This window comes from Carcharodon carcharias, chromosome 3, assembly GCF_017639515.1.
Source record: "Carcharodon carcharias isolate sCarCar2 chromosome 3, sCarCar2.pri, whole genome shotgun sequence".
Taxonomy (NCBI): Eukaryota; Metazoa; Chordata; class Chondrichthyes; order Lamniformes; family Lamnidae; genus Carcharodon; species Carcharodon carcharias.
The window spans coordinates 262,275-284,658 of NC_054469.1; the positions used below are offsets into that span (position 1 = coordinate 262,275).

General features: G+C 49.7%; 1 protein-coding gene across 1 annotated transcript in view; it reads right to left on the reverse strand.

Moving 5' to 3' along the window:
* The window catches only part of LOC121275731 (kinesin-like protein KIFC3), a 101,391-nt gene that overhangs the window by 45,993 nt on the left and 33,014 nt on the right, over positions 1-22,384 (reverse strand). Inside the window, 7 exon segments of the mRNA XM_041183321.1 lie at positions 968-1,079; positions 4,133-4,263; positions 7,348-7,495; positions 13,508-13,569; positions 13,572-13,680; positions 17,659-17,741; positions 17,744-17,855. Coding sequence (XP_041039255.1) covers positions 968-1,079; positions 4,133-4,263; positions 7,348-7,495; positions 13,508-13,569; positions 13,572-13,680; positions 17,659-17,741; positions 17,744-17,855 — 757 coding nt within the window.

A 22,384-nucleotide genomic window follows, 5' to 3' on the forward strand; every position in this document is an offset into this window, starting at 1 on the left:
AATGATCAGGAAGTTTGCATTCGACACAGAAATTGGCCAGGTGGTAGATAGCGAGGTGGATTGCTGTAGACTGCAGGAAGACATCAATGGACTGGTCAGGTGGGCAGAAAAGTGGCAAATGGAATTCAAACCCAGAGAAGTGTGAGGTGATGCGTTTGGGGAGGTCAAACAAGGTAAAGGATTACACAATAAATGGGAGGATACTGAGAGGTGTAGAGGAAGTGAGGGACCGTGGAGTGAATATCCACGGATCCCTGAATGTTGCAGAACGGGTCGATACGGGGGGTTAAGAAGGCATATGGAATCCTTTCATTTATTAGCTGAGGCATAGAATATACAAACAGAGAGGTTATGCTGGATCTATATAAAACATTAGTTAGCCCACAACTCGATTACTGTGAGCAGTTCTGGTCACCTCATTACAGGGAGGCTGCAATTCCATTCGAGAGGGAACAGAGGAGGTTTACAGGGATGTGGCCAGGGCTGGAAAATTGCAGCTATGAGGAGAGATTGGAGAGGCTGGGGCTGTTCTCCTTGGGACAGAGGAGGCTGAGGGGAGATTGGATTGAGATGTACAGAATTGTAAAGGGCCTGGATAGTGTGGATGGGAAGGGCCTGTTTACTTTAGCAGAGGGGTCAGTGAGTATGGGGTCATAGATTTAAATTGATTGGTTGAAGGATTAGAGGGGAGATGAGGATTTTTTCACCCAGAGGGTTGTGGGGGTCTGGAACTCGCTGCCTGAAAGGGAAGTAGAGGCAGAAACTCTCAACTCATATGAAAGGTGCCTGGATAGGCACCTCCTGTGCTGTAACCTGCAGGGCTACAGACCGAATACTGGGAAGAGGGGTTAGGCTGGGGGGCTCGTTTCTCAGCCGGGGCAGACTCGATGGGCAGAGTGGCCTCTTTCTGTGCTGTAAACTTTCTTTGACTTCATGATTCTAACAGGCCAACGTTACCCTGACCCACCTCGGAGCTCCACCAGCTGGTTATGGTATTTCTTCCTCAGGAGCATTTCCCTCTCGTATTTTTCCATCAGATTTCGGTTTGATTCCGATACCTCGGTTATCGCCGACTGGATCTGTCAACAGGTGAACAAGGAGCGATCACTCGTCGAAGCTGTTGCTAAATATTCTCGAATTTCCCCTTCAAAACCTTGAGGGCACAAGTTAAAGTTTGGAGTAGGAATCGGGGGAGGCCATTCAGCCCCTCTCGAGCCTGTTACACAGAAACAGGAGGAGGCCCATTCAGCCCCTCTCCAGCCTATTACACAGGAACAGGAGGAGGCCATTCAGCCCCTCTCCAGCCTGTTACACAGGAACAGGAGGAGGCCATTCAGCCCCTCTCCAGCCTATTACACAGGAACAGGAGGAGGCCATTCAGCCCCTCTCGAGCCTGTTACACAGGAACAGGAGGAGGCCATTCAGCCCCTCTCCAGCCTATTACACAGGAACAGGAGGAGGCCATTCAGCCCCTCTCGAGCCTGTTACACAGAAACAGGAGGAGGCCATTCAGCCCCTCTCGAGCCTGTTACACAGAAACAGGAGGAGGCCATTCAGCCCCTCTCGAGCCTGTTACACAGGAACAGGAGGAGGCCATTCAGCCCCTCTCCAGCCTGTTACACAGGAACAGGAGGAGGCCATTCAGCCCCTCTCCAGCCTATTACACAGGAACAGGAGGAGGCCATTCAGCCCCTCTCGAGCCTGTTACACAGGAACAGGAGGAGGCCATTCAGCCCCTCTCCAGCCTATTACACAGGAACAGGAGGAGGCCATTCAGCCCCTCTCCAGCCTATTACACAGGAACAGGAGGAGGCCATTCAGCCCCTCTCGAGCCTGTTACACAGAAACAGGAGGAGGCCATTCAGTCCCTCTCCAGCCTATTACACAGGAACAGGAGGAGGCCATTCAGCCCCTCTCCAGCCTATTACACAGGAACAGGAGGAGGCCATTCAGCCCCTCTCCAGCCTATTACACAGGAACAGGAGGAGGCCATTCAGCCCCTCTCGAGCCTGTTACACAGAAACAGGAGGAGGCCATTCAGTCCCTCTCCAGCCTGTTACACAGAAACAGGAGGAGGCCATTCAGCCCCTCTCGAGCCTGTTACACAGAAACAGGAGGAGGCCCATTCAGCCCCTCTCCAGCCTATTACACAGGAACAGGAGGAGGCCATTCAGCCCCTCTCGAGCCTGTTACACAGAAACAGGAGGAGGCCATTCAGCCCCTCTCGAGCCTGTTACACAGAAACAGGAGGAGGCCATTCAGCCCCTCTCGAGCCTGTTACACAGGAACAGGAGGAGGCCATTCAGCCCCTCTCGAGCCTGTTACACAGGAACAGGAGGAGGCCCATTCAGCCCCTCTCCAGCCTATTACACAGGAACAGGAGGAGGCCATTCAGCCCCTCTCGAGCCTGTTACACAGGAACAGGAGGAGGCCATTCAGCCCCTCTCGAGCCTGTTACACAGAAACAGGAGGAGGCCATTCAGCCCCTCTCGAGCCTGTTACACAGGAACAGGAGGAGGCCATTCAGCCCCTCTCGAGCCTGTTACACAGAAACAGGAGGAGGCCCATTCAGCCCCTCTCGAGCCTGTTACACAGGAACAGGAGGAGGCCATTCAGCCCCTCTCGAGCCTGTTACACAGAAACAGGAGGAGGCCATTCAGCCCCTCTCGAGCCTGTTACATAAAAAGAGGAGGCCATTCAGCCCCTCTCGAGCCTGTTACACAGGAACAGGAGGAGGCCCATTCAGCCCCTCTCCAGCCTATTACACAGGAACAGGAGGAGGCCATTCAGCCCCTCTCGAGCCTGTTACACAGAAACAGGAGGAGGCCATTCAGCCCCTCTCGAGCCTGTTACACAGGAACAGGAGGAGGCCATTCAGCCCCTCTCGAGCCTGTTACACAGGAACAGGAGGAGGCCATTCAGCCCCTCTCGAGCCTGTTACACAGGAACAGGAGGAGGCCCATTCAGCCCCACTCGAGCCTGTTTCACAGGAACAGGAGGAGGCCATTCAGCCCCTCTCGAGCCTGTTACACAGGAACAGGAGCGGACCATTCAGCCCCTCTCGAGCCTGTTACACAGAACAGGAGGAGGCCATTCAGCCCCTCTCGAGCCTGTTACACAGGAACAGGAGGAGGCCATTCAGCCCCTCTCGAGCCTGTTACACAGAAACAGGAGGAGGCCCATTCAGCCCCTCTCGAGCCTGTTACACAGGAACAGGAGGAGGCCATTCAGCCCCTCTCGAGCCTGTTACACAGGAACAGGAGGAGGCCATTCAGCCCCTCTCGAGCCTGTTACACAGGAACAGGAGGAGGCCATTCAGCCCCTCTCGAGCCTGTTACACAGAAACAGGAGGAGGCCCATTCAGCCCCTCTCCAGCCTATTACACAGGAACAGGAGGAGGCCATTCAGCCCCTCTCGAGCCTGTTACACAGAAACAGGAGGAGGCCATTCAGCCCCTCTCGAGCCTGTTACACAGAAACAGGAGGAGGCCATTCAGCCCCTCTCGAGCCTGTTACACAGGAACAGGAGGAGGCCATTCAGCCCCTCTCGAGCCTGTTACACAGGAACAGGAGGAGGCCATTCAGTCCCTCTCCAGCCTGTTACACAGAAACAGGAGGAGGCCATTCAGCCCCTCTCGAGCCTGTTACACAGGAACAGGAGGAGGCCATTCAGCCCCTCTCGAGCCGGTTACACAGGAACAGGAGGAGGCCATTCAGCCCCTCTCGAGCCGGTTACACAGGAACAGGAGGAGTCCATTCAGCCCCTCTCGAGCCGGTTACACAGGAACAGGAGGAGGCTATTCAGCCCCTCAATCAGGTCATGGTTGATCTGCACCTCAATTCTATTTGCTCCCCGCTCTGCACCATTTCCCCCATTAAGAATATTTACCCCCCTCAGGGGTAATTGAGCTGTACAGTAAAGGAGCACAGACAGTGTGTGAATGGGGTGGAGAGAGTGAGTTGAGCTGAGCAGGGAGAGTGGCGATTGGGGGATTATTGGGATGGGAATGGGATTGGCTGTGAGAAATGTGACAGATGCACCCTGTTTGATCCTGTCTGTGTGTTTGATGTGCTGGGAGGGGGGGGGGGACTGATTCATTAGATGGTGCGCTCACTGCCTCTGTCCCAATCACCTGTTTCCGAGCCTCAGTCAGAGCAGATTCGTAAATCTGGGAGAAGTTTTTGACCTGACTCCGCAGGCTGCAGTAATTCACTTTCATCGTCTTCAGCACCGGTTTCAATGTGCTCAGGTTCTGCTGCATTCCTGTGGTGGAGAGAGACAGAGTGAGCCTGGGCTAATCTCACTCACTGTGCCCCCAGACACCGTCTCCCCCAGACACCGTCTCCCCCAGACACTGTCTCCCCCTCTCCCCCGACAACGTCTCCCCCAGACACCGTCTCCCCCTCTCCCCCAGACACCGTCTCCCCCTCTCCCCCGACAACGTCTCCCCCAGACACCGTCTCTCCTAGACACTGTCTCCCCCAGACACCGTCTCCCCCAGACACCGTCTCCCCCTCTCCCCCAGACAACGTCTCCCCCAGACACCGTCCCTCCCAGACACTGTCTCCCCTAGACACCGTCTCCCGCAGACACCGTCTCCCCCTCTCCCCCAGACAACGTCTCCCCCAGACACCGTCTCCCCTAGACACTGTCTCCCCCAGACACCGTCTCCCCCAGACACCGTCTCCCCCTCTCCCCCAGACAACGTCTCCCCCAGACACTGTCTCCCCCAGACACCATCTCCCCCAGACACTGTCTCCCCTAGACACCTTCTCCCCGACACCTTCTCCCCCAGACACCGTCTCCCCCAGGCACCGTCTCCCCCAGACACTGTCTCCCCTAGACACCGTCTCCCCCAGACACTGTCTCCCCCAGACACCGTCTCTCCCAGACACTGTCTCCCCTAGGCACCTTCTCCCCAAGACACCTTCTCCCCCAGACACCGTCTCCCCCAGACACTGTCTCCCCTAGGCACCTTCTCCCCAAGACACCTTCTCCCCCAGACACTGTCTCCCCCAGACACTGTCTCCCCCTCTCCCCCAGACACTGTCTCCCCTAGACACCTTCTCCCCAAGACACCTTCTCCCCCAGACACCGTCTCCCCCAGACACCGTCCCTCCCAGACACTGTCTCCCCTAGACACCTTCTCCCCAAGACACCTTCTCCCCCAGACACTGTCTCCCCCAGACACTGTCTCCCCCTCTCCCCCAGACACTGTCTCCCCCAGACACCGTCTCCCCCAGACACTGTCTCCCCTAGGCACCTTCTCCCCAAGACACCTTCTCCCCCAGACACCGTCTCCCCCAGACACCGTCCCTCCCAGACACTGTCTCCCCTAGACACCTTCTCCCCAAGACACCTTCTCCCCCAGACACTGTCTCCCCCAGACACTGTCTCCCCCCTCTCCCCCAGACACTGTCTCCCCCAGACACCGTCTCCCCCAGACACTGTCTCCCCCTCTCCCCCGACAACGTCTCCCCCGCTCCCCCAGACACTGTCTCCCCCTCTCCCTGAGACACCGTCTCCCCCGCTCCCCCAGACACTGTCTCCCCCTCTCCCTGAGACACCGTCTCCCCCGCTCCCCTAGACACTGTCTCCCCCTCTCCCTGAGACACCGTCTCCCCCGCTCCCCCAGACACTGTCTCACCCCCTCTCCCCCAGGCAACATCTCCCCCTCATCCCCAGACAACATCTCCCCCTCTCCCCCAGACACCATCTTCCCCTCTGCCCCAGTCATTGTCTCCACCTCAGCCCCAGACACCGTCTACCCCTCTCCTGCAAAACACTGTCTCCCCCTCTCCCTGAAACACTGTCTTCCCCCCTCCCCAGACAACATCTCCCCCTTTCCCCCAGACAACGTCTCCCCCTCTCCCCCAGACGCCCTCTCCCCCTTCTCCCCAGACATCATCTCCCGCTGCCCCAGACACGGTCTCCTCATCTCCCCCAACACTGTCTCCCCAGCACCCCCAGACACTGTCTTCCCCATTCCCTCAACGCCCTCTCCCACAGACACAGTGTCTCCCCATCTCCCTGCAGACACCGTCTCCCATCTCCCCGCAGATACCAACTTCCCCGCTCCCCACAGACACACTTTCGCTATCTCCCCCAGATACTGTCTCCCCCATCTCCCTCAGATTCCGATTCCCCCTCTCTCCCAGACTGTATCTCCCCCCATAACCCCCAGAGAATCTTGCACCAATTGAGTCCACAGGTTGAAATCTCAAATCCCACCCCAGCGGTTTCCTCTACATTGGAGAGAACAAACGCAGACTGGGTGACCGCTTTGCAGAACACCTGCGGTCTGTCCGCAAGTATTACCCAGACCTCCCTGTCGCTTGCCATTTTAACACTCCACCCTGCTCTCTTGCCCACATGTCTGTCCTTGGCCTGCTGCATTGTTCCAGTGAAGCCCAACGCAAACTGGAGGAACAGCACCTCATCTTCCGACTAGGGACTTTACAGCCTTCCGGACTGAATATTGAATTCAACAGCTTCAGACCATGAACCCTCTCCTCCATCTTCATCCTTTTTTAATCCAATTATCTATTTTTAAATTCATTTTTATTAATTTATTCATTTTTTCTTTTTTGTTATTTTATTCATTTAAAACAATTTTTTAAATCCTTTTCCCCCCAACACCCACCCCCCACCTCACACACACCCAGACCATCTGCCCCTTGTTCCGTGTTGCTCTTTCACAGAGCGCTAACCCTCGTTCTGTTATTAACTCATTCTGCTCTTACCTTTATACCACTATCAGCACCTCCTTTAGTCTTTAACGCTACCAGTAACACTCCCTTTTCTTGTGTACATGACGCCTTTGTCAATCTCTCCTTAGCCCCCACCTTCTATTTTGTTAGAGCTGCTCCAGCCCCTCTTAGACAGTATAAACCCCATCACATCTCTACTTCTCTTCAGCTCTGAAGAAGAGTCAGACGGACTCAAAACGTTAACTCTGTGTCTCTCCCCAAAGACGCTGTTGGACCTCCCGAGTTTCTCCGGCATTTTCCGGCCTTTATGTCTTGACCTCCTAAGCCTGGCTTCACTCAGTGCCCAGTGCAATACTTGGGTTATATCTGGTCGTTTGTTTCATTGCTGTTTGTGGGATCTTTCTATGCACAAGTCGGCTGTCAACTTTCCTGCCTTATAACAGCGATTACCCTTCAAAAAAACTACCTCGCTGGCTGTGAGGTGCTTTGGAGTGTCCTGAGAGGATGTCTAGGGACAGAAATATCCCATTGATTGAGGGAATGTTACTCCCTGAGGGCCCTGTTGATGGATGGAGACCTGGGTGAGTGCTGACCCTCCGATCACTCCAGCGCTGCTCAGTACTCACTCCGCATTTACCTGTGAACTGCTGTCGGAGCTCCTCCAGGTGATCCTCGGAACATTCGGACGCCTCTTTGACAGCTTCATCCTTGCTTGCCTCCAGGTGACTGATCTTCTGAAGGAGCTCCTCGCGGAGTTTCTGAATCTCAGCCTCGTACACCAGAATCTGAAACACAGCTGAATCTCAGTGTGGCCACGTCACCGACCCCCCCCTCTCTGAGCTCAACGCCTCACTCACCGGCTGGTAGGCCGCTGCTATCTGCAGCTTCCAAACTTCCAGGGAACCACACGCCACAATCTCCGTCTGGCCTGACTCCCCACACCCAACATAACTCAGTGAAAAGCACCACGACCCCCAGAGTCAGAGAACATGGGGTCAGGTCCCACTCAGGAGAACGGAGCGAATCATCCATCCTGACACTGAGGGAGTGCTGCACTGTCAGATGGTCAGTACTGAGGGAGTGCTGCACTGTCAGAGGGTCAGTACTGAGGGAGTGCTGCACTGTCAGAGGGTCAGAACTGAGGGAGTGCTGCACTGTCAGAGGGTCAGTACTGAGGGAGTGCTGCACTGTCAGAGGGTCAGTACTGAGGGAGTGCTGCACTGTCAGAGGGTCAGTACTGAGGGAGTGCAGCACTGTCAGAGAGTCAGTACTGAGGGAGTGCTGCACTGTCAGAGGGTCAGTACTGAGGGAGTGCTGCACTGTCAGAGGGTCAGTACTGAGGGAGTGCTGCACTGTCGGAGGGTCAGTACTGAGGGAGTGCAGCACTGTCGCCACGTTGTAGTGTCACGGTGAAGACAGGGCACACCAACTGCAGTGAGGTCAGATGGAACAGTGTGTGGGAATGTTACTGAATGGCTGCTTGATGAATGTTAGTGGACGGAGAGAGTGGCAGTTGAATGGGGTGGGGGTGGATGGGAGGGCAGGTGGGTCAGGGGTAGTCGGATGGTGGGGGGTGGGTGGGGGTGGGGTGTTGTCATGTCTGGTCAGGACGGTGGTCATGTTGGGTCAGGGGGGATATTTAGGGGTCAGAGGAGAGTCAGGGGTTCGGGGCTGGGGGGTGGGTGTGTTAGTCAGATGGTTTTGTGTGCAGTCGGGGCTTGTTGAGGGGGGAGTTGGGGGTGTCAGGGTGAGTGTTGAGGGGTGTGGGTCAGTTCTGTAGTTATGCAGGAGTTAGACCGGGTTTTAACCTCAGGATCACAGAATTGTTACAGCACCCTGTCACAAACCCTTCAGTCACGCAAAATGGTTCATCTTCAAGGGCTCAGAACATTCTGGAAGAATTTGTGTTTTTAACAGACACTGTCCCTTAAAGGGTTAATGCAGGGACTCTGGTTGCTGCTGTTCCTGGAAAAGACAGCATTTTACCGGAAAAGGTCATTGAGCAGTTTTAAAGAAACTGGAAACCTCTTGACCCCAGTGGACAGTTTACAAAAGGGTCACAGGGTGATTTATTAAAACAGGCCTGGAAAACGGTGTTTAAAAAGCTGGTTTTAGTTTTGCTTTAGAGGAAAAACAAGGAGGATCAACTGCTCGAGTAATGAAGACAACTTCTGAAGCTCCTGACCCAGTCCCAAAGCAGAGAATGAATGGAAGTTGCTCCAAAGTCACTCTACATTCTGACATTGACTGGCTGCAAGTTTTCCTCGAAGCCTGCCTGAAAAGTCGTGCAAGGGTCATCGATTGTTTCCCTGACCAGTGCTGAGAAACCAGCTGTGTTACCCGGACACCATTTATCCTTTTCCATTGACCCATTGACTTTTAACCTCTTGGCAGTATTCCGCTATTTAATTATGTTTTTTCGCATGTGAGAGAGAGTTAGGGTATTTGGAAAGAACAATTATATTTTCATATTTCATACTGTATGTCAATAAGCTTTACCTTCCTACTTGAGCAAGTCTGGTTTTATGATAAACTAATAATTTTGTTGTTTATTGAAGAAACCTGGTGCATTCTGAGGTTAAAGGTAAAGCAGATATTTGGCTACACAGCGAGCTGGAGAAATTATTTAAATATATGTTGTGACCCTGTGGAGTAGTGGGACAAGAGACAGTGCGGTCCTCCCAGCTCAGTCATAACAACAAAAGGAGGCCAATCGGCCCATCATGTCTGTACTGGCTCTCCGAACAAACAATTCCCTTAGTGCCATTCTCCTGCCTTCTCCCTGTAACCCTGCACACTCATCCTTTTCAGGTAACAGCCTAGTTCCCTTTTGAATGCTTCAGTTGAACCTGCCCCCACCACACTCTCAGGCAGCGCATTCCAAACCCTAAACACACTGCATGAAAAGTTTTTTCATATCACTATTCATGGGGATAGTGGAATTGCGGTATTAGACTGTCACTAGTCACTGGACTAGTAATCCAGAGACCCGGGGTAATGCTCTGGGGAGATGGTGGAATTTGAATCAATAAAAATCTGGAATTAACAGTCTAATGATGACCATGAAACCATTGTTGATTGTTGTAAAAACCCATTTGGGTCACTAATGCTCCTTAAGGGAAGGAAATCTGTCCTTACCTGGTCTGACCTACATGTGACTCCAGACCCACAGCAACGTGGTTGACCCTTAACTACCCTGTGAACTGGCCTAGCCAGCCACTCAGTTCTATAAACTGATACAAAGTCTATAAGGATTGAAACCGGACAGACCACCCAGCATCGACCGAGGCACCAGAAACAACAACAGCAAACTCAGCCCTGTCGACCCTGCAGAGTCCTCCTCATTAACATCTGGGGGCTGTGCCAAAATTGGGAGAGCTGTCTCACGGACTAGTCAAGCAACAGCCAGACATGGTTATCCTCACGGAATCATACCTTACTGTCCCAGATAATGTCCCAGACTCCACCATCACCATCCCTGGGTATGTCCTGTCCCACCGGCAGGACAAACCCAGCAGAGGTGGCAGCACAGTGGTATACAGTCGGGAGGGAGTTGCCCTGGGAGTCCACAACATCAACTCCGGACCCCGTGAAGTCCCATAGCATCAGGTCAAACGTGGGCAAGGAAACCTCCTGCTGATTACCATGCAACCAGGGAGCAGGCTATTCTGGGTTTGGTTTTGTGTAATGAGATGGGATTAATTAATGATCTCATAGTAAAGGATCCTCTAGGGAAGAGTGATCATAACATGCTAGAATTTCAAGTTCAGTTTGAGAGCGAGAAACTGGAGTCCCACACTAGTGTTCTGGAGTTAAACAAAGGTAACTACATAGGCATGAGGGCAGATTTGTCCCTAGTGGACTGGGCAGGAAGACTACAAGTTAGGACAGTTGATGAACAATGGCAGATATTTAAGGAGATATTCAATTCCTCCCAAGTAAAATATATTCCAAAGAGGAAGAAAGATGGTAAGAGGGGGAAAAAGCATCCATTGCTAAGCAAGGAAGTTAAAGATAACATAAAGGCAAAAACTAAGGCATACCAAATTACAAAGGTCAGTGACAGGCTGGAAGATTGGGAAACTTTTAAAGATCAACAAAGGGTTACTAAAAAAATAATAAAAGAGCAAAGGTAAATTATGAAAGAAAACTAGCGCAAAATGCATAAACTGATAGCAAAAGCTGCTACAAGTTTATAAAAGGACAGAGAGTAGCTAAAGTCTAGGGAGTTAATAGTGGGGAACGCAGAAATGGCAGAGACGCTTAATCAATATTTTGCCTCAGTTTTCACAGTGGACGACACTAGTACCACCCCAATAGTAACAGGTAGTGCAGACGATATAGAGAAGGAGGAACTTAGAACAATCACAATCACTAGAGAAAAAGTACTGAGCAAACTATTGGGATTAATGGGTGACAAGTCCCCAGGACCTGATGGCCCACACCCCAAAGTCTTAAAGGAAGTGACAACGGAGATAGTGGATGCATTGGCTATAATATTCCAAAATTCCCTGGATTCTGGAAAGGTTCCAGTGGACTGGAAAAATGCTAATTTAATGCCCTTATTCAAAAAGGGGGGAGGCAGAAAGTAGGAAACTATAGACCAGTTAGTTTAACGTCTGTCATTGGGAAATTGTTGGAATCCATTGTTAAGGAAGTAGTAATGGGACATTTGGAAAGTCAAAATGCAATCCATCAGAGTCTGCATGGTTTTATGAAGAGTAAATCGTGTTTGACTAATTTGCTAGAGTTCTTTGAAGATGTGACAAGCAAAGTGGATAATGGGGATCCTGTCGATGTAGTATATCTGGACTTCCAGAAGGCCTTTGATAAGGTGCTGCACAAAAGATTAATACACAAGATAAGATCACATGGAGTTAGGGGTAATATATTAGCTTGGATAGAGGATTGGCTAACCAACAGAAAGCAGTGAGTCAAGATAAATGGGTCTTTTTCTGGATGGCAAGCTGTAACTAGTGGGGTGCCACAGGGTTCGGTCTTGGGCCTCAACTATTTACAATCTATATTAATGACTTGGACTCAGGGATAGAAGGTACTATAGCTAAATTTGCAGATGACATCAAAATAGGTGGGAAAGTAAGTTGCAATGAAGAAATAAGAAATTTACAAATGGATAAAAACAAAAAAACTGCGGATGCTGGAAATCCAAAACAAAAACAAAAACAGAATTACCTGGAAAATCTCAGCAGGTCTGGCAGCATCGGCGGAGAAGAAAAGAGTTGACGTTTCGAGTCCTCATGACCCTTCAACAGAACTGTTCTGTCGAAGGGTCATGAGGACTCGAAACGTCAACTCTTTTCTTCTCCGCCGATATTGCCAGACCTGCTGAGTTTTTCCAGGTAATTCTGTTTTTGTTTTTGTTTTGAATTTACAAATGGATATGGACAGGTTAGGTGAATGAACCAAAATTTGGCAGATGGAGTTTAACGTGGATAAGTGTGAGGTTATCCATTTTGGTCGGAAGAATAAAAGGCGACTTATTATTGAAATGGAGAGAAACTTCAGAATGCTTCAGTGCAGAGGGATCTGGGTGTCCTTGTGCATGAATCGCTGAAAGCTAGTCTGCGGGTACAGCAGGTAATAAGGAAGGCAAATGGAATTTTGACATTTATTGCTAAAGGAATAGAGTATAAAAATAGGGAAGTGTTGTTGCAACTGTACAAGGCATTGGTGAGACCGCACCTGGAGTACTGTGCACAGTTTTGGTCCCCTTACTTGAGGAAGGATGTAGTTGCACTGGAGGCGGTTCAGAGGGGGTTCACTAGATTGGTTCCAGAGATGTGGGGTTTGACTTAGGAGGAGAGATTGAGCAGTTTAGGCCTATACTCGCTAGAGTTTAGAAGGATGAGAGGAGATCTAATTGAGGTATATAAGATGCTAAAGGGGATAGACAAAGTAGACGTGGAGCAGATGTCTCCCCTTGTGGGGAATTCTAGAATGAGAGGCCAAAGTTTTAGGCTAAGGGGTGGTAGATTTAAATCAGAGATGAGGAGGAATTACTTTTCTCAAAGGGTCGTGAATCTGTGGAATTCACTACCTCAGAGTGCAGTAGATGCTGGGACACTGAATAAATTTAAGGAGGAGATAGACAGGTTTTTAATTAGTAACAGGTTGAAAGGTTATGGGGAGAGGGTGGGAAATTGGATTTGAGGCCGAAATTATATAAGCCATGATCGTAATGAATGGTGGGGCAGGCTTGAGGGGCTGAATTGCCAACTCCTGCTCCTAGTTCTTATGTTCTAATGTAATATTTCCTGGGTAACTGTCCAGGTGAGAAACATCCAAACTGTCCAAAGTCTCTGGCTTTATCTCAGCGTGGGAGATTGGTGAAGCGTCCCAGGGAGCAGGAGAATTGCCTGTCAGAAGTTCAAACTTCTGGACAATTCCCAAGGTGTCCTTGAGTTGGGACCTCCACAGAGTCCCAACGCACATCTTGGGTCACATGTCCAGTCTCGGGTTGCCGGACACCTGAAGATCTGGGCCGATGACTCCTGATTCCCAGATCTCCCCAATCCTGGCACTTATCTCCCTCAGTCTGGGTCTGTTGTTAACTCATAGACTGAAATCAAACACACTGATTGGTCAACGACTCCACTCTTATCATGAGAGTTTCGGGATGGTAGAAAGATGGACCCTGATCTTTGCTCTTTTTGCCCTATGTTTCCCTGAGATCTGCCAGTGAGCTGTGGTGGGCGGGTGTGAATGGTGCTGGCCTCAGTGTGAATGAGCGAGTGATGGAGGTGAATGATGGCTTGTATGAGGTTGCCCGGCTTTACCTTGTATTTGAGTTCCAAGCTGTTCTCCTGAGAGCCCCTCAGTTGTTGCTCAGTTTGCTGAACTGCTCCCCTTGTACTGAGAGCTGATCCAGGAGCTGCCGGTTTCTCTGCTCACAATCCTGGAGTGATTTCAGTGTCCCTGGAGAATCTACCTCCACTCGCTGGGTGACGTACTGAGACCGGAACAGACAAAACACCGGGGACAGTTAGTCTGACCGACTGCCCGAGACATTGGGCTATCGGCAAGGGAGCTCACTCTGGGAGAGGGAGCTCACTCTCACTCACACTCGTGCCCTGTCAACCCTCACTCACACTCACACTCGTGCCCACTCACTCTCACTCTCACTCACACTCGTGCCCTGTCCCCTCACTCACACTCACATTTGTGCCCACTCACTCTCACTGTCACTCACACTTGTGCCCACTCATTCTCACTTACACACTCACTCATGCCCACACACGCTCACTCACATGATTGCTCACATTCTAGTTCACACTCTCGCTTTCGCTCACATTCTTGCTCTCACTCTTGCCTCACACACTCAATCTTGCTCACACTCGCTCACACTCGCTCACACTCGCTCACACTCTCGCTCACACTCTTGTTCTCATTCTCGTTCTCACTCTCATTCACACTTGCTCACACACTTTCTCACACTCGCTCACACTCTCGTTCTCACTCTCACTCACTCTCATTCACACTTGTTCACACTTGCTCACACACTCGCTCACACTTTTGTTCTCACTCTCATTCTCACTCTCATTCACACTCGCTCACACACTTGCTCACACACTCGCTCACACACTCGCTCACACTCTTGTGCTCACTCTCATTCTCACTCTCATTCACACTTACTCACACACTCGCTCACACACTCGCTCACACACACACTCGCTCACACCCTCGTTCTCACTCTCACTCACTCTCATTCACACTTGCTCACACGCTTGCTCACACACTCGCTCACACACACTCTCACTCACACACTCGCTCACACACACACTCGCTCACACACCTCGCTCTCACACACACTCGCTCAAAACTCTCGCTCACACACTCTCAGTCTCTTACGCAGCTGGAGTCCCGAGCAGCAGACGTTGAGCCACATCAGGGAGGGCGAAAGTTATCTGGACACTTTGCTCTTAGGAGTTGCATCACCCCCCTCAGATTAGGTAATTCAAATTTAGTCTGTGATCAGGGACAGGAGGGTGTGACTGTAGGTGAGGCAGGTTTGGGATCCAGGGGGCAGTGGTCGAGGAGCCTCGGCTCCTGCAGTTCTCCAACAGGTAAGAGGTTCTTGCAAGCTGTGTGGGAGACAGCAGGGACTGCAGGGAGGAGTGAGCAAACTGACCACGGCACTGTAGGTACAGAGAGTCATTCAAAGTGGGGGGAGGAAATAGGAACGTGGTAGTGGGAGGGGGACTGTAAAATTAGGGGGATAGATACTGTTCTCTGCAGCCGTGAGCATGAGTCCCGAAGGGCCTGTGTTGCCTGCCCGGTGCCAGGGTTAAGGACATCTCCTCAGGGCTGGAGATGACTTGGAAGTGGGAGGGGAGGGATCCAGTGTTGTCGTCCATGTTGGTACCAACAACAATGATAGGACTAGACAAGGAGGTTCTGCTGGAAAGAATTTGAACAGTTAGCAGCCTAATTAAGAAGGAGAACCTCCAAGGTAATAATCTCAGGATTACTACCTGAGCCACGGGCAAACTGGCGCAGGGTAAATTATGTCAAGGAGGTTACATGTGTGTAAGATTGTTGTGGGAGAATGGGTTTTCTAGCTCATGGGGGCACCGGCACCATAACTGGGGTAGAAGGGAGCTGTTCGGGTGGGGCGGGCTTCACTTGAACCATGTGGGGACCAGTGTCCTGGCGAATCGAATAACCTAGGACAGTAGAGAGGACTTTAAATTAAATAGAGATGGGGAAAGTCCTGGAGAGGGAGAGCATAGGCCCGACAAAGCAAAAGGACGTGGCAGCATTGCAGGGCAGCTATTTAGATAATTAAACCCAGAGTGTGACAGGAAGGGACAGAGTGTCCACACATAAAAACAGAAACAAATAGGGCCACAGGGTCATAGAGGTCCACCAGCACAGAAAAAGGCCTATGGCCCTTCGAGTCTGCGCCGGTCAAACAAGTACCTAACTATTCTAATCCCATTTTCCAGCTCTAGGCCTATAGTCTTGTCCGCCATGGTATCGCAAGCGCACATCCAAATACTTCTTAAATGTAATGAGGGTTTCAGCCTCTCCCACCCTTTCAGGCAGTGAGTTCCAGATTTCCCATGGGTGAAAATATTCTTCCACAAAAGGGCAAAAAGGAGAAAAAAATGATAAAAAGGCAAATTAATGGCTCTTTACTTAAATACGCATAGTATTCGGAACAAAATAAATGAATTAACAGCACAAATAGAGGTTAATGGGTATAATCTTATAGCCATTATGGACTTGTGGTTACCAGGACCATAAGACGTAGGAGCAGAAGGAGGACATTCGGCCCATCGAGTCTTCTCCGCCATTCAATGAGATCATGGCTGATCTGATAATCCTCAACGCTACTTTCCTGCCTTTTCTCCATAACCCTTGATTCTCTTACTGATTAAAAATCTGTCTATCTCAGCCTTGAATATACTTAACAACCCAGCCTCTACAGCCCTCTGTGGTAAAGAATTCCACAGATTCACTACCCTCTGAGAGAAGAAATTCCTCCTCATCTCTGTCTTAAATGGGTGACCCCCTTACTCTGAGATGATGCCCTCTGGTCCTCGACTCACCCACAAGAGGAAACAACCTCTCAGCATCTACCCTGTCAAGCCTCCTAAGAATCCTATCTGCCAAGTTTTTGCCTACTCACTTAACCTGTCTATATCCCTCTGTAGATTCTGTGTGTCAGCCTCACCATTTGCCTTCCCACCTATTTTTGTGTCATCCACAAACTTGGCGATAGTACATTCACTTCCCTCATCCAAGTTTTTAATAGACATTGAGGCCCCAGCACTGATCCCTGTGGCACTCCACTAGTTACAGGTTGCTATACTGAAAATGCCCCCCTTATCCCAACTCTCTGTCTTCTATTAGTGAGCCAATCCTCTATCCATGCTAATATACTACCCTCAACACCATGGGCTCTTGTCCTAGTAAGTAGCCTTATTGACGGTACTTTATCAAACACCTTTTGGAAATCCAAATATATTACATTACATCTACTGGTTCCCCTTTATCTATCCTGCTTGTTACCTCCTCAAAGAATTCTAATAAATTTATTAGGCATGATTTCCCCTTCATGAAGCCATGCTGACTCTGCTTGATTAGATTATGTAATTCTAAATGCTCTGCTATTACATCCTTTATAATAGACTCTAACATTTTCCCAATGACAGAGTTAAGCTGACTGGCCTGTAGTTACCTGTTTTTTTGTCTCCCTCCCTTTTTGAATCAGGGTATTACATTGGCAGCTTTCCAGTCTTCTGGCCCTCACACTCATGTTCACACTTACGCTCACACTGTGTCCTCACACTCACACACGTTCACAATCACACTCACACCCATGACTTCACACTCATACTCACACCCACAGTCTCACTCACACTCGTGCCTTCACACTCACATTCACAGTTACACTCAAACCTTTGCCCTCACTCTCACAATTACACCCGTGCCTTCGCACTCACATTCACATTTACACTCACACACACTCATGCCCATGCACTCTCACCTGCACACATTCTTGTGAGTTCACCCTCACATTCACACTAGCACTCACACTCACACTTGTGCCCCCACACTCACACTCAATCTTACACTCATGCTTTCACACTCACATTCACATTTACACTTATACTTGTGCCCTTACATTACACTAGCACTCACACTCATACTTGTGCTCTTACACTCACACTCAGACTCACACTCACACTCATGCCCTCCCAATCACACTCGTGCCTTCACCCTCACACTCACATTTACACTCACATTTGTGCCCTCACACTCACACTCACACTCATGCCCACACACTCAGCCACACTCATGCCCTTACACTCACATCCACACTTACACGCACACTCATGCCCTCACACTCACATTCACACCCACACTCACACTTGTGCCCTCATGCTCACACTCACACTCACACTCAGGCCCATGCAGTCACCTGTATCTCCGCTGGCCGTTCTCGATATTGTTCAAGCTCGAGTTGAAGTCCTCGCACTCTCTCCACCAGCTGCCTCGCCTCCCCTCGTTCCTCCACTGCATGTTGCTCATTTGTGTCTCCAGCCGTAATAACTGCTCGAGCTTCTGCTGCAGGGATGTCTCCAGGAGATGGACCTTTGACCTCAGGTCCTCATTTTCCTAAGAGAGGGACGAAAGACCAGCTCCATCAGTGGGAAACTTCCTTTTCCACTTCCTTAACTTTCTCATCAACAACAACTTACACTTTTATGTTGTTACAGATGGGAGGGGAGCCAATTTAAACAGCTCTGGTTTCTCCTCTCACCACCCATCTGTAAACAGAAAGGTGTTTTGATTTGCTTCCCTGTTATGACACAGCAGTGGGTAAAGGCTGAGCTGTTTAAATCTCAGAGGGAAACTTGAACAACTGTCATAACCTATATTTTCAATTGGTATGTTTGAGATTCAGCTCGGAATTCAGGAATAAGACCATAAAGCCTCAAAAGGTTTTTTTTTATATAAAATTAAATTAAATGTTTATTAATTTAACAACTAATTAAACACACACACATGTCTACAAATTACTACCAGAATAACTTTTAAACAAATCCCCAAATTAATCACTCCCAGGTATATCTTCACCAAGGCAACACCATAGACTTTAAACAGACACCAGGCAAAGCACATTTGACTGTATGAGTTTAAAATGAGGTTCCTTTCAATTTGGTTTCTTTACAAACAATTGTAGGTTTGCAGGCTGGTTAGATCTTCAATGCCTCTGACTTACACACACAAACTCCTCTCAGTTTATATCTAGCTTTCCCTTTGAATGTAAATTTTCCATTGTATCCTAGGCTTTTAATTTTTAACTCTCCTAACAATAATCCTTTCATTCCATCAATTTTATTAGTAATATAAACACATGGCTTGGTGAATCCCAGCTAGGTGCAAGATTTTACCCATTCTTTTGAATGGTTTATTTAAAAATGCAAATTTACACTACCTTCTACTCATTACGTTTATCTAATTAACATCTCAAACTACGATACATCAAAGCACCCAGACTAGCTGGCTTTAATCCGATTAAGAAACACACAGAAATGCACATAGACACAGACACTACTACAAGTCAACTTTAAAAATAATTTCCAATAACCTTATACACATTAATATCTCTTGGTGACATTCCCCCTTTATAAATTGTGGCGTATTTCCCAACCCCTCAGTTTTGGTGTGATCCAATTTCTAATAATAACCCCACAGCAAACTTGGGATAGGATGAACACAAAGAGTTAGGTTATTTGCACACACTGAAATATGGGAGGAGTGGTTGCAATGTAGCCCCTTGTGCACTCATACAGTAAAAGCGGGATAGAGAAAAGAAAGATTTACAGGGCAAAGACCACAGAGAAAAAAAAATGCTTGTGGGTCCAGAGTCCTGAATCAAAATCCAATGGGGTACTCCTTCATGGAGGTCAGCAGACAGAAAACCGATGCTGTATAATTCACTTTTCCAACAGAGCTGACTTCACATGAGGAGATAGCCACACAGAGATGAATAAGTCTTGGCGGTGATGGTACAGAAGTTTCAGTAGAAACAGAGTAGGTAGGGCCAGGCATTCAACCTGGACAGAGCCCTTTTTCTGTGCTGCTGCTAGTTAGATGGTAAAATGGCAGACTGAGCTTTGCAGCTCCACAAGGCAATATTACTAGTTGCACAAGCTAGGCCAGTGTCACCCTAGCTCTCCACATTGTCTTTGACGAGGGATACATATCCCTTGTGTAGGTCACCGAGATGGTTAAGTGTCTCAACCATTACAACTTGAAAGGAAGATTTCAGGGCCCTTTGTTGTAGCAGATGACTAGACTCTGGTTGGCCAACCTGGGCTATGAAATGCAGGTGGCCTCTGTATAGCTCTCTTTGAATTTGGTCAGTGCAGCCCACAATGTGTCGTTAGTGACTCTTCAGGGATAACGAGATGCAACTTACTTTGATACTGCCAGGTAGCTCCTTTTGTTCAGAGATCACAGATAGACATAGATTCAACCATTTAAAAAGGTCTTTGTCCAGTTTTTAAACATTTTTAGAACTATCCATGAGAATATTTATATATATTTTATAAAAATATACGGTGTGAGGTCTTAGACCCCTCACACATAATTTATATCATCTGTAAAGTGATGGAAGGGGTCATTGACAATGCTATCAAGTAGCACTTAGTTAGCAATAACCTGCTCACTGATGCCCAGTTTGGGTTCTGCCAGGGCCACTCAGCTCCTGACCTCATTACAGCCTTGGTTCAAACATGGACAAAAGAGCTGAACTCCTGAGGTGAGGTGAGATCTTGACATCAGGATAGCATTTGCCAGAATGTGGCATCAAAGAGCCCTAGCAAAAGGGGAGGCGATGACATAGTGGTATTGTCACTGGATTGTTAATCCAGAGACCCGGGGTAACGCTCTGAAGACCTGGGTTTGAATCCCACCACCACAGATGGTGGAATTTGAATTCAATAAAAATTTGGAATTAAAGTCTAATGATGACCATAAAACCATTGTCGATTGTTGTAAAGACCCACCTGGTTCACTGATGTCCTTGAGAGAAGGAAATCTACCATCCTTACCTGGTCTGGCCCTCATGTGACTCCAGACCCACATCAATGTGGTTCACTCTTAAATGCCCTCTGAACAAGGGCAATTAGGGATGGGCGATAAATGCTGGCCTAGCCAGCGACACCCACATCCAATGAATAAAAAAGAAACTGGAGTCAATGATAATCAGGGTGAAAACTCTCACTACAAGTTGGAGTCATACCTAGCACAAAGGAAGATGGTTGTGGTTGTCAGAGGTCAGTCATCTCAGCTCCAGGACATCACTGCAGGAGTTCCTCAGGGTAGTGTCCTCGGCCCAACCATCTTCAGTTGCTTCATCAATGACCTTCCTTCATCATAAGGTCAGAAGTGGGGATGTTCGCTGATGATTGCACAATGTTCAGCACCATTCACGACTCCTCAGATACTGAAGCAGTCCATGTCCAAATGCAGCAAGACCTGGACAATATCCAGGCTTGGGCTGACAAGTGGCAAGTAACATTCACACCACACAAGTGTCAGGCAATGACCATCTCCAACAAGAGAGAATCCAACCATGGTAAGGGGCATTACCATCACTGAATCCCCCACTATCAACATCCTGGGGGCTACCATTGACCAGAAACTGAACTGGACCAGCCATATAAATACTGTGGCTACAAGAGCGGGTCAGAGGCTGGGAATCCTGCAGTGGTAACTCACCTCCTGACTCCCCAAACCCTGTCCACCATCTACACGGCACGAGTCAGGAGTGTGGTGGAATACTCTCCACTTGCCTGGATGAGTGCAGCTCCCACTACACTGAAGAAGCTCAATACCATCCAGGACAAAGCAGCCCCGCTTGATTGGCACCACATCCACAAACATTCACTCCCTCCACTACCGACGCACAGTGGCAGCAGTGTGTACCATCTACAAGATGCACTGCAGGAATTCACCAAGGCTCCTTCAACAGCACCTTCCAAGCCCACGAACACTACCATCTAGAAGGACAAGGGCAGCAGATAGATGGGAACACCACCACCTGGAAGTTCCCCTCCAAGTCACTCACCATCCTGACTTGGAAATATATCGCCGTTCCTTCACTGTCACTGGGACAAAATCCTGGAACTCCCTCCCTAACAGCACTGTGGGTGTACCTACACCACAGGGACTGCAGTGGTTCAAGAAGGCAGCTCACCACCACCTTCTCAAGGGGCAAATAGGGATGGGCAATAAATGCTGGGCCCAGCCAGTGAAGCTCACATCCTGTGAATGAATAAAAAAGCAGCAGGTTCAATGTAACAAAGCACCTGATGGTGCTTCACCTGAACATTATGAACCAAAGTGTGATACGAAGCCACATGAGGAGGTACCAGATCAGATGACCAAACATTCTAAAGGAGGGTAGAGAGGTGGAGAGTTTGGGGAGGAGGGAGGGAGAGGTTTGGGTAGAGAGGTGGAGTAGTTTGGTAGAGAGGTGGAGAGATTGGGTAGAGAGGTGGAGAGGTTTGGGTACAAGGTGGAAAGGTTTGGGGAGGGAGGTGGAGAGGTTTGGGTAGAGAGGGAGAGAGTTATGGGGCGGGAGGTGGAGGGGTTTGGGGAGGGAGGTGGAGGGGTTGGGGAGGGAGGTGAGAGGTTTGGGGAGAGAGGTGGAGAGGTTTGGGTAGAGAGGAGGAGAGGTTTGCGGAGGGAGGTGAGGGGGTTGGGGAGGGAGGTGGAGAGGTTTGGGGAGGGAGGTGGAGAGGATTCGGTAGAGAGGTGGAGAGGTTTGGGTAGAGAGGTGGAGAGGTTTGGGGAGAGAGGTGGAGAGGTTTGGTAGAGAAGTGGAGAGGTTTGGGGAGGCGGGTGGAGAGTTTGTGTAGAGAGGTGGAGAGGTTCGGGAAGGAGGTGAGAGGTTTGGGGAGGGGAGGAGAGGGGGTTTGGGGAGGGAGGTGAGGGGTTTGAGGAGGGAGGGTGAAGGATGAACAGGGAGGGAGGTGGGAGGGGTTTGTGAGGGAGGTGGATAGCTTTGGGGAGGGTGGTGGAGGGTTGGGGAGGGTGTTTGGAGTTTTGTGGAGGGAGGTTGAGAGGTTTGCGTAGAGAGGTGGAGGGTTTTGGGGAGGGAGGTGAGAGGTTTGGTTAGGAAGGTGGAGGGG